The following is a 12,740-nucleotide window of genomic DNA, read 5'->3' as shown; positions in this document are numbered from 1 at the left end:
ATTCATGCAAAATCAGTTTTGAACTGAACAGATACATTTGTAATCCATGAATTGTGCTAGGCTAATGAAAAAACAATGCCAAGAATATATCTAATTCCATAAATCATATACTGTACAATATCATTTTTATATGTTATAATCTACAATACACCAGATGCAAATGAAAATGACATGAAATTGCATATATCAGTTTGTGTGGCAAATAGTATCAGACAAGACCAGATAATAAACAGAATATTGTAGGCTTCACAATTTCTTCAAAATCTTATACGTATATACAAAATTCTTTTTCACTTCACATATATTTTTCCAAGAATAAAATTTAGCAAAAGTCACAACAATTTATTAATAATCAAAGAGAGACAAGAAAAATATGTTGAAAAAGTTTTCTGAAGTACAGTGCAATGTTGGTAGAAAATTAAAAATAATTTTCAGGGAAAAATTAGCACAACAATATATCAACAATAAAAATTATACATTACTACCTTTCTGTAAAAGAAATATTAGCTTAGTTTTAGTAGGTATTTACAAGACAAATATTACCAAATTGTCACAGTTAAAACTGCCAAAAATCCTAGGGCACATTAAAATACTTAGTACATTGGCCACACTTGCAAACGATGATAAACAATCCCAAAATATGAAATCAGTGTGAAAATAAATTATCACAAAAGTTCAGCCAACTACTACTCCCTATTTAATACTGCCTGTTTCAAAAGCAAGTATCTAGTAATTAAATACTATAAGACATATTTACAAAGAAAGGATTAAAATAGATTAAATTAGATTAAATTTATCACATAAAATGTCAAAATTAAGGAAGCTTGATTGTACAACCCATGAAATTTCAAAATCAAAAGAAGTTTTTCAACAACGGTACACAACTGGAAATTAAGAAAATCTAAACAAAGGGTTCTTAAAGCAAAAAGCCAGAACATCAAAACCCAATGCAAATTAACAAAACAATTCCATTCACAGCATCTCCATTGTGGTACTAATGCTAATGTGTACTGGACGGGTGAAAGTTTATACATTAACTAATTAAAACAGAGAATGTGCAGGGTTAAAATTTGAGTGGAAAAATAAAAAGCTTCAGTTCTTTTATGTTCCAAGAAACTTTCTCATGGCAATGAAGAACCTGTTATTGCACTGTGAAAATCATATAACAAGTGCCCCTGTAAAAAATATATGTACAAAGCTTATATATATAGTACATATGTATGACTATATACACTAAATACTGTACATATACAAATATATACTTTGTGTATATCTACTGATGCCACAACTTGTAATATATAAGTCAACCTCAGGATTTCCAGTTCAAGATAGTTGTAAGCATGAGATCACTTTAAGAAATATAGTCAAGTACCAATAAACAAAAAATCTATTGCATATGAATTCCTCTATTTCTCAAGACTATTGGTAAACAACCAACCATCATCAACAGAATACACGAGACAGCATAATAATGTGCACATGCAACTAATTATATTAAGTCCTGTAATCTAACCATACTTCTTCCTCAATATGGTCTATGATCATAAAATCATGTAATGCAAGTTTGTTAAACAATATAAATGCAAACAAGACAGCCAATGGAACCACCAACACAAATGAAGCTTGATTTCAAAACATCAGATATAAAACACAATATATAATATAAGCTAATAAAAACAATACATAATATATAGTACTATTAAATATTCATTCATTTCTTTAATAACCATTAATAATAAATATTACTACAGAGGAGGTTTAGCTCGCTGCCTGACATGATGAAAATTCAGTCAATGATTGAGTTATTCACTTAAAACTGAAATTTTATAATTTCCCTTCATATCAGCCACTTCATTCAAGATAAGTATTGAAAAAATGTCACTTAAATATCACTCTTTGGGATTTTAATGTTCAAACTCATGACAAGGCAGATCCTCAAATTTTGATAATCTTTTAAGCACTGAGAATAAAATTATATAGGGCAAATTATGGCATTTATACACTATTAATTATGAGTTTTTCATAATTGCTGAAATCAAACATTGTGACACAATTACAAGTAGTAATTAAAGATTAAAATAATGACTCAAATTTTCTTTGGTGTTAATAATGTTAATATAGTACAGTATATTATAAAACTCACTTTAATATTAGGTATCAGTGTACGTATTGCTGCATTGAATTGATATGCTTACTGGTACACTAAAATGTTATATACAATAAGATAAACGGGAATTCCTGACTACTTGGTATTGCTTTTTAACCTAAATATGCAAAGAGTACACACTGTACAACTTTACTCTTTACAGCACTACCACAAAATTATTACATGAATTTCTTAGAAAGTCTTCTGAAAATTGATATAATATAATAATAATAGTAATAATAATAATAATAATAATAACAATGTTAAATACTGTTAATAATTCAGCACTCACATTGCCTAAATATTCAAAAAATTTCTATAAAAATAATTTTGGATGAATTTTACCTACTGTTAAAGAAAACTTACATCTCTCCATTTAAAAAAAAAATCTAATGGCTACCTGGATGACTGTCCCTGTTCTCTATAAGGTGTGTTTTGAATGTTTCAGCTCGTCAGAATTCTCCTTGCTGCCACTGGATACAGGCACTACCATATTGGTATTTCATGGTTTTAGCTATTTGCTGCTTTCTAGGTGCTGTACATTTCCTGGATGCCTTCATCTGGAATCAAGGCTAAGAACACCTTGTTCTGTAGGAGTAATTTTTTGGGCCGATAGCCACACTGTTTGTGCCAGCTACAGGGTTATAAGTGTGATCAGAGTGAGGACAATAGGGATTTTCGAGGGACTTTATGCTTAAGTTCGTTAGTATAAAAAGAGAAATAGATAGATTACAAAAGCAAATAGCTAAGGTTGTAACCCTGTTATTTCTCCCTATTCTCCAGCTGCTTTGTAATTTTCTTTACGTCAGTCTTTGGCTTTTTCCTCTGCTGATGCTTTAGCTAGACATTCTCTTCACTCCACCTTCCGCTCTCCTCTGGTTCAGGAAAAGTGTTAAAAGAAGTTAGAACATGACACAAACCATTCTGGATCTCTCCATAGTGCGCGATCAAGTTTGTGTTCCCCTTTAAGAGGTAAGGTGCCAGTGCCTCACCTGTCTTTAGCCTGAGCTTAAGACTGCCTTGCAACAGTTAGAAGAGTCTGCTGCCAGGGAAAGGGATCAATTCTCAGGGTGATTTGGTTCTGTGCCATCCATCACCTGCCTCCCATTTTTCATGCTCCGAGTCTCATTTAATGTGTTGGCTGAAAAATCATTTTTGTAAATGGTATATCTTCGGAACGTATTTGACTTCTACCACGGTTGGCATCTAGTATAAGGTTGTTAGCACCAATAGAACTAATTATATAGGCAGTGTTATTAACAATAATGTGTCTATAGCGAGTTGTACTTATTTTGAAATCACATTGACTCCATCAACTGTTAAACCTATCTCTTCTACAACAACATTCCTCTTTCTCCTTCAAAATGCACTTGTTTCTTCTGTACATTCACTTTCTTCAGCTATCAACAAATTTCTTACCTCCACTTCTAATAATGTTTCTCTTTCCAATCCTAGCAAGGATCTTCTTTTGTTTCCAAGCTAGAGATTATTCTAGCTTCTTAGTTTTTAAAGGATGTCATATGGGAATGCTCTCAAGTCTGCTGAGTGGATTAGGCAGGGGTGTTGGCTGTCACACCTTCCCACCTCCTCCCAACATTTCCTGTTTTCTTTGGTGCACGTTGGCACATTGCTTTCTTTTGCTCAGCCAACTTGTGTCAACTCAGGTGAATCTCTTCAAACTGCATTTCCCTCTCCGTTACACTGAGACACCGATTTATTGCAGGATGTCACCTGGTGTCACACACAATTGCCCAAACTTCTCCTCTGGTGGATAAATATTCTAAATTGGCACAATCTTTGGTTTGTTGGTGTTTGTGTTGTGCTTCGCTTTATTTGCATTTATTGGAGGAAAGAGGCAATGTGGAGAATAGGCCTTGGTTATCTCCAAGTATTTCGATGCCCATTAAACATTTGTATAACCATAACTTTCTCCTTCAATTAGAACGTTTTATAAGTTTTTCACACTCTGGAGAACAAAGCTTCTTCTAACTCTGCAGTGTTTGTCTTCCTGGTTTTTTGAAGTCATGGAGAACTGCCTCTCATGATACAGGTGCTTTACTAGCACTTAAAACTGTCTTCAGTCAAAGATTCGGTTTTCTTTGTCAATTTCATTCCTTTGAAGAGACGTAATCGAGACTGACAAGTGCTTTGGACAAGCAGAGATGGCGATTGTTGTCCAAGTCTCTGTTTACATTGCTGAAATTTAAAGTTTTATCTGTTACTGAAGACTGCCTCTTCTCTGCACTAGCTTAGAGAGGCTGAGGTGCCAGCTAAGGGTGTTTGTGGCACCAGCTTAAGGAGTTTGTGTTGTCAGCAGGATTTTAGTAAGGAAGAGTGTTAGAGTTTTTGACTTTGTGGTCAAAACTATTCTAAGGCAGCAGGCAAATATTTTCATGCTTATACATACTAACTCAGTTTTGAAGAAGTGAGAACACTTATGCTGATATCTGTCAAAAAAGGGCTTAATCTGCACAGGAGATGGCAGCTGTTTTGGTTTCTCCTTCAGGTTGCCTTCTAAGCCCACCTCTCTTTAAGGCAATAAAGGAGTATGTATTGTTGCATGATGCACCTCTTTCTCACAGGTATTTTATACCTTTTAGGAAACCGTTAAGCCCTCAAGTTCCAGTAAAAGGCCAATTGCGCTGGCTTAGTCTCCTATAGCTGTTCCTTTGTGTCTTCTCCAGCAGAAGTTTCTCGTTCTTCAGTATGAGGTGGTAATTACAAAGAATGCAAAGGAGCAGGTGTCATTAATTCACAGAGATTTTACCTCCAACTTTTTCCTAATGCCAAAAGTAACTGAGATCGGAACCCAGTGTTAGACATATCGAGACTGGACAACTTTGTCTTTTGCCATTGTTCATGGTTATTTCTAGCACGGTTTTAGTGACTTTCCAAAGAACGATTGGATGTTTTGGTGGGCATGCAGGATGTATTTTCCCCATGCAAGCACATCCACAGTCACACATTAATGGGTATCTGCTGGGTAGATATTGCTGTTCAAGGTGCTTTGTTTCATTTCGTGTACAGAACCTCACATATTCACAAGGAATTTGTTGCCCTTAGGCAGATGGTGTTTTCTTTTAGGAGCAAAAATTCTTTTATACTGAACTGACAGATTCAAATTGGCCATCTCTGCCAACAGTACTTCAAAGTCCAAGGATCACTTGCTTTATCTGGTTCAGTCTCTGTGCATTATGATTTTCAGTCAACTTCCCTAACTCCTCCTCTGTCCATTATTTATCTGGGTATACTTTTGCAATTTGCAGGCTTTGCTGTTGGAAGACAAATAAGCAATTCTTACTTCTCAAAGAACTTTAACCCTAAAGAAAGCTACCTACAGGGCAATGGCTTTCTTTGTTACGAAACATGGCCTTACTGGAGAATTTATCAGAATAATCAGGTACAACTACAGTTCAAGTCTCAGCATAACAGATTGCAACTTACAGCAAACATTTATTGAACTTTTAAGTAGATCCAAGACTATCAATGTCATCAGGTTCTGTAGGAGGAACACCGAAACAACAAATAAAAGCTTATTCTGAAATCTAACCCCAGGTTTTGATTTTTCCCCGCTTTGTAACAGAGTTATGACTAATGTCATTACAATGACTTACAATATACCACAGAATGGCCAGCACTACACACAGTAAACCTTACTGAGACATCAGGGAGGCGGATAGACCATCTAAGATTCCTAGTAGGTTCATCCCTGAGAGCTCATACTCTTGGCTATTTGGATGAGTTTCTATGCAAACACTTGGTCTGAAACTAAGTAATAGTGGAAAGACTGCTTCTTTGGAGAAAAATGAACAATATAATGTTGGTTTGCTACTTCATTTCAGGGGAGGCAATGTTTTTTGGCAACTGAGGATTCAAGGACAAACTGCCTTCTATGAGTCTGAAAAGGCGGTGTGGAATTAGAGGGACACTCAAATTTGGGCTTATTAGCATGTGGATGACCAGGAATGACCAATTTTACTCTTACTCCTTAGAGGGTCCTTGAACAGTGGATGCATTTCTTCAAGTTTGGCCTGGTTCAGATCCATATGTCTTCCCCCTTTTAAGGAAAGTATTGAACAAATTTCGGGTAAGAATAAAGCTCTTTGACTCCCATAGAGCCATATTAGCCTTTATGGGGAAAGATTTTCAAACTTTCTAGCTCTCTTGGTTGAATTTTCTTGTGTTCTTCCATTAGGAAGAAATCAACTCAAACTACCAAATTCCATATGGTTCCACTAACTTCTGCATCCCACATTTAAATGCTTGTAGATACTCAATTATTCTTCCCAATAAGAGGATTTTCACAGTATCTGTTCTATTTATAGACATTTCAATCACAAAATATGACTGCAAACTATTGATGATGTCTATAACAAAAAAGAACAACTCTCTCCAACATCGATAAGATGAAATGTATTTTGTAGTCTTACTTATCGTTAAAACTCACTAGTTGAATTACAATTATTTTGATCATGTAGTATATTTTGGCATTTTACAGAATCTGTTTGTTGAAAACAAGTGTGTTAGTTAACATATGGTCTTATTTGTCCCACTATTTTAATATTGATAATCTTAAAGGTCTTATATTCATTTAACAATACATTTAATATAAATAATAATAAACTATAATGAATAACTAACTAAAATAAAAATGAAAAAAAAGGAAACAAATGTTTCTGCTGCAGTAGTGATGTTTGATTACTAAATTATGCGTCCACGTCTTGGTGTAGGCATCTACATATGCGGCTGACTTCTATTACTTTTATCATGTTTTATTCTTCATTTTTCATCCTTTACTACAACATTTCATTCAAATGTTTCTACAATGGGTTATTATTCCTACTCTGTATAAAAATTATGAAATATAGTATATTTATAGGTATGTATACATACATAGGTATTACCAGTTAAAATGACAAATTTTAAAAATCAATTTGTATTTTTCATGGCTAACAAACCTTCGGTCTTAATAACAGGATTTTCCCAAGTGCAGCTGGTAAACAAGACTATCAGCTAAAATGGACACCCTGGCCTGCCCCCCCCCCCTGTTAGTCTGTCTTAACAAGGGTGGACTGTATATAAGTATATTATATATATATACACTTCACACATATATCATTTAAATAATATAGTAAATACATGTATATACATTACATAATATATAAGGCAGCCCCCAGCTTTCGGTAACGATTCCGTTCTCAATGGCAAGATGATAACCGAAAATTAGAGCTGATAACCAGAGATCGGCATATATCGGCTCTGAAAGTCTCGTTATTGTTGTTGTTAGACAAGCACCGTAAAACCGGATCAGCGATAACCGAGGCTGCCTATGTCCGGGACTTCTTGTACTTATGTAGAATCACATTTGAAAACAGTAAATCCCTTAGTCTGATACTAGAAGCAGGTAGTCTTTCCCTGAACCAAAAGCATGAAGGTATATACATTTTATAAGTGTACCTGTATATCATAAGGGTATTCAATTTCAGTTGACTTGATTTTTAGGGCTTTAGTACCCAGGAGCAGAGGTCTCCTCACAATGTTTCTGTTTCATTCCGGCTGAATTGCAGAAGTTTTCTCTGCTGCACACATATGGGAGCCTTGGGAGCCTTGCTCCCAGAATGTATCCAACTTTTGGTGGCAGTAAGATCCAGAAAGGACTCCAAATCAGGAAAGAATGTCTTGGGTTTCATGCAAGAAAACTTTTGCTCAATTGACTATGCAGATTGTCTAGCTGCACTAACCTCCATCCTCTTCTCAATGTGGGAATTGACTGTTTTTAACAGTGAAGATCCTTCCCAAATAATATGAATTTTCATAAAATTTATTAAACATATACTTACTGTCAGTGAGCTGTCAAGGAGAAGACAAGACAAAATAAACATTCAAAACATACCTGGTTAAGGACATATGTACTAGATAATCATCCAGACAATAATTTGATCTTTTCTTTTGTTTGAATGCCAACTTGCCTATCAACACAGAGATATAAGCTATCTTTAACAGTACATAGGGAAGTATCTAAATAAATTTTACTATGAAAATTTGTATTAAAGCAAGAATTTGTAGTTCAATTATTCTAATGTAAAACTGAAATAGACCCAGGGACAAGCATACATATGTGCACACACACACAAGCATGAAAAGTTGCCCATCACAATCATGTATGTGTACACAAACACACCCACAATACTCCTATATTTGAACAACTACATTTAACAATATTCCTCTCAAAAAAAGCTAAGAACATTTCTGTACTACATAAAATGCCAGAACCAAGCACATCATATGTGACAGTTTCCATTTCTGTATAGCACTACACTAATGTAGCAAAATCTTTTTAGTCTTTACTTTGAATATTTTCAGTGGTATCAATTAGAATTACTTCAGAATCTGATGAGAAGCTGACAAAATTTACTGAATTTTTACTGCCCAATCTTCATTTTCAGGATTTGAACAAAAGAACAGGAATGAACTTGCAAAATATCTAGAAATATAAAATTGCATAGGACACTTTGTATGTGTGCAAGTATATCATACATGTTCTCCTGGTACATGAAAGTACAGTACAGTACAGCATAATCATATGAACCAAACAACAATATGAAGAAGCTACATGCAAAAAATGACCACTTCATTCTTTCAAACATCTAAAATACCTAACGATAAGTAAGATAAATGCTTTATCAGTTAAATAGTGAAATTTCAGAAACTGAAATATAGTAACTTTACATTAACAGTAAACAATATTAGAATATTTTAAAAATGAGAACTGTTAGTAATACAGTTCAACAATTAAAACTTTACCAAAAGTTATGTGATATCTGACAAGAGTCATCGTCAACTAGAAGGAAATCTAAATTCTAAACTTGGCACTGCCACCATATGTTCCTGTGCTAGAGCTGAGAGCTCTAGCAGCCAATCTCTCAGCAAAACAGCACATCTAGCGGCATGACGTTTCTGCATTGCAGGGCCCGCCAGAGTATTTACATCAACACTTGATACAGAGGCTCGCTTCACATACCTTGGAATAAGAAATTAAGAATAAATATGAAGTCAGTCAATTTGTATTTTTCATAGCTGACAAACCTTCGATCTTAACATTAGAATAAATCTTCTGGTGCCAGTGGAAACCAGTTAAAAACACTTAAAAAAATTGTATATGCAACGTATCTGTAGAATTTGGCATCTAAAGCATAGATGAGGTGGAAGCTGGTCAGTGACCATGCTTGAACCCATAGATGCATTCAGTCTTTCTTCAATTGCCTTGGAGCTCTGATGTTTGCTTTTGCTCTCCTCCTAAGCTCTTTTTTTTTTTTTTTTTTGCTAAGCCAGTGATTCCTTTCCTGCTTTTAGGGTGTCTGTTTGTTTGGTAATTCATTATGGATTCCTTTATCAGATCTAACAAGTCATATGAGTGTCAACACATATGTCCTGGCCTTCCAGGGTTCCTGTGGTCATGCTTCCTGGCTTCCACCTTGACTGACCCCATATGACTTGCAGTAGTGTCATCCAATTTTTGTGATGTAACCAATCCATGCCCAGCGTGTTGCTCCTGGCCTACTGAGCAGTGGAAGAACTTCTATAGGAAGAAGAAGCATCGTAGAAAGTCGGCGTGCCCATCTTAGGAAAGATTCTCTCCTCCTAAAGTAGACACTTCTGCTTCCCCTTCTTCTAGACTTATTCTTTCCACTTATTTGTTCTACTTAAAATCACATAGCCACAACAAATCTAATAATCAACCAATAAAATGATTTCTTGAGAAATCACTAGGAAATCAAGCTCAAAACTAACAAAAGATAACCTTCATAAAACTCTATAAATCTTGTGTTAATCTTGTATCAGAAAAAATTTGTCTTAATATTGACTTACAAGTATGTACTACCACCTTTTACCTTTGTAATGTTCTTACATCTGGTTAGATGTGGTACACTATTGTCTACTTTCTGTCTACTCACCAACAAAGGTTTTAGGTAGTTGTGGCAATAAGCATAACTATTCTCAATTGGCCAAAATCAATGTTTCCAATAAAGTGGACCCTCCGTATTCACGGGGGATGCATACCAGACACCCACGTGAATAACTAAAATCCACAAATACTTAAAACCCCTCTAAAAATGCTTAGAACTGCCTACAGGCAGTCCCCAGTTATCAGCGGGCTCGGTTGATGGCGATCCGCTTTTATGGTGCTTGTCTAGTGCCATAAAATCGGTGATTTATGGTGCCATAACATACATAACAGAGGTGACATTAGCTGGTTATCACCACCACTAACCAAAACTTGGTGCTTATTACAGAGTTTCCGACAATGGCACCCGGCCGAGAACGGATACCCCGTTGATAACCAGGGCCTGTCTGTATTTTGTTACGTCAAACACAAGAAAAATCCTTGAAAAATGCTTATACCAGCATATTTTGATAGTTTTATCACACAACAGGCATTTAGTTATGAAATTGATAAGAAAATACGGTAATTAATGAATATTTCTCATTGAAAATTATTGCAAATAGGCAAATTTTCTGGCTTGAAATAAATATTTGTATCTCAATCTACAGTAACCCTTCAATTATCTGGATTGCCATTATCCAACACACTTGGACTAAGGACCAAGGCCCAAAGATATATATATATATATTTTTTTTTTATTGGTGAAACTGTCCTCTGATAGTTGGAAATGCTGCATGGCACTCAAGAAAATGTTGATAACAACTTACATTCATATAGACTGAGAAAGGGTTTTGGGGTAGGGGTAGGGGTGGGGGAGGGCTGGAGAAGTTCCAAAGATGGAGGGTTGGACAGATGCCTGGGTGCCATGGGGGAGGGGGACAATGAGGCTGTGTAGAGGAAGGAGGTTGTTTTGGAAGGTTGCTGGAGCAGGGGAGCAATTTCCCAGGCATGGGGATGTAGTGCTGGATGGGTGAAGAGGGCTAGGTAGATGTCTGACTTGCTAGAGCATGTTTTGTTTTGTGTTATTACCCTTATGAACTTTTTATTTGTATTTTACCCTATTCTCATTTATACAGTGGCCCCCCGGGTTTTACATATTTCCCATTTCTACGGTCCACTTTGTTGTGGATTTTTGTGGAACATATTATTCACTTTTCCACAGATTTTTCTTTGGGCAGTATCTTGAAAATTGTCACCAATTTGGTTATTTTCACAATGTATTCACTAATTAACAAATTGTTTCATTAAAATATAAGAGAGAGAGAGAGAGAGAGAGAGAGAGAGAGAGAGAGAGAGACTGGTTTTTACATAAAATCTAAGCACAGTATAAATGGATTCTGTAAGTAAAATAATGTTTCACTGATATTTTACTGTTTTTATATTAAAGGAGATATATATATTATACATATATTATATATATATATAATATATATATATATATATATATATATATAGTATATATATATATACAGTAGTACCTCGAGATACGAAAGGCTCAACTTACGAAAAATCCAAGTTACGAAAGCCAATGCGAAAAATTTTACTGCTCTACATACGAAAAGTTTTCAAGATATACGAAAGGTTTCTGAAAGTCCGAGATTCGCCCGATAACAATTTTGAAACTCGTGCTGCACGCCGCCATCTTAGTGCTAGTAGACTCGCCACCATCCTCCTGCTCTCCCATTGGTTCCTGATGCTAGCCAAGCCATGAGATCCTTCTCTCTGATTGGACAGCATCCCTCCCATCATGCATCTTCTATACGTACGCCCTGGCGTCCCTTAGCTCGGCCACTCCGCACCCGAAACTTTACCGTACGCAATCGGCATTCGTTCGCTCCAACGATTTAGTTTAGTAACGTAAATTCGTTAGTGATTTCGTTGCAGTACATATTATCGTGTTGTGCGAAGACTGTATTATTACGTATTTGTGTAACTTTACGTAAATTAACGTAGTCATGGGTACCAAGAAAGTTGAAATTCACGGAAAGAAGCGCATGCTGTCTCTGGAGACAAAGATGGAGATCATAAAGAAGTACGAAGCTGGTATGCGATTGAGTGTGATCACAAAGGAATATGGCCGTAATCCGTCGACAATAGGCACCATCCTTAAACAGAAGGATGCCATCAAAGCAACTACACCATCGAAGGGCATCACTATTTTGTCCAGCAAGAGGAGCCATGTGCACGACGAGATGGAACGGCTGCTCCTCATCTGGATAAAAGACAAAGAAATCGCTGGCGATACAATAACAGACACAGCAATCGCTCACAAGGCCAGTACTATTTTCGGCGATTTGATTGCGCAGGCGGAAGACGAGGGAGGGGAAGGGGCTTCAACGCCAACCCCAGAGTTCAAGGCTTCGCATGGCTGGTTCGAGAAATTTCGTAAACGGACTGGCATCCATTCGGTGGTGCGTCATGGGGAGGCTGCCAGCTCGGACACGAAAGCGGCCGAAGCCTTTAAAAAGACGTTCGACGAGATGATGACCAAGGAAGGCTACAGTTCTCAGCAAGTCTTCAACTGTGATGAGACTGGCCTTTTTTGGAAAAAATGCCTCGTCGGACATACATCACGGAGGAAGAGAAGAAGCTACCTGGGCATAAGCCTATGAAAGACAGGCTTACGCTTGCACTTTGTTTGAACGCCAG

The 12,740-nt window shown here is 36.2% G+C and overlaps 1 protein-coding gene across 6 annotated transcripts in view; it reads right to left on the bottom strand.

The window, feature by feature from the left end:
• Positions 1 to 76: 76 nt before the first annotated feature.
• LOC135197820 (FHIP family protein GJ17503-like) overlaps positions 77 to 12,740 on the bottom strand; it is a 246,217-nt gene continuing 233,553 nt past the window's right edge. For all 6 annotated transcript variants that reach the window (XM_064224955.1, XM_064224954.1, XM_064224959.1 and 3 more), the window contains one exon: positions 77 to 9,167. In XM_064224955.1, the coding sequence (XP_064081025.1) occupies positions 8,984 to 9,167 (184 nt within the window). In that variant the 3' untranslated portion in view covers positions 77 to 8,983. The remainder of the gene's footprint in view (positions 9,168 to 12,740) is intronic.

This window comes from Macrobrachium nipponense, chromosome 21 (assembly GCF_015104395.2).
Source record: "Macrobrachium nipponense isolate FS-2020 chromosome 21, ASM1510439v2, whole genome shotgun sequence".
Classification (NCBI taxonomy): Eukaryota; Metazoa; Arthropoda; class Malacostraca; order Decapoda; family Palaemonidae; genus Macrobrachium; species Macrobrachium nipponense.
This window is presented reverse-complemented; position numbering and strand designations above follow the sequence as displayed.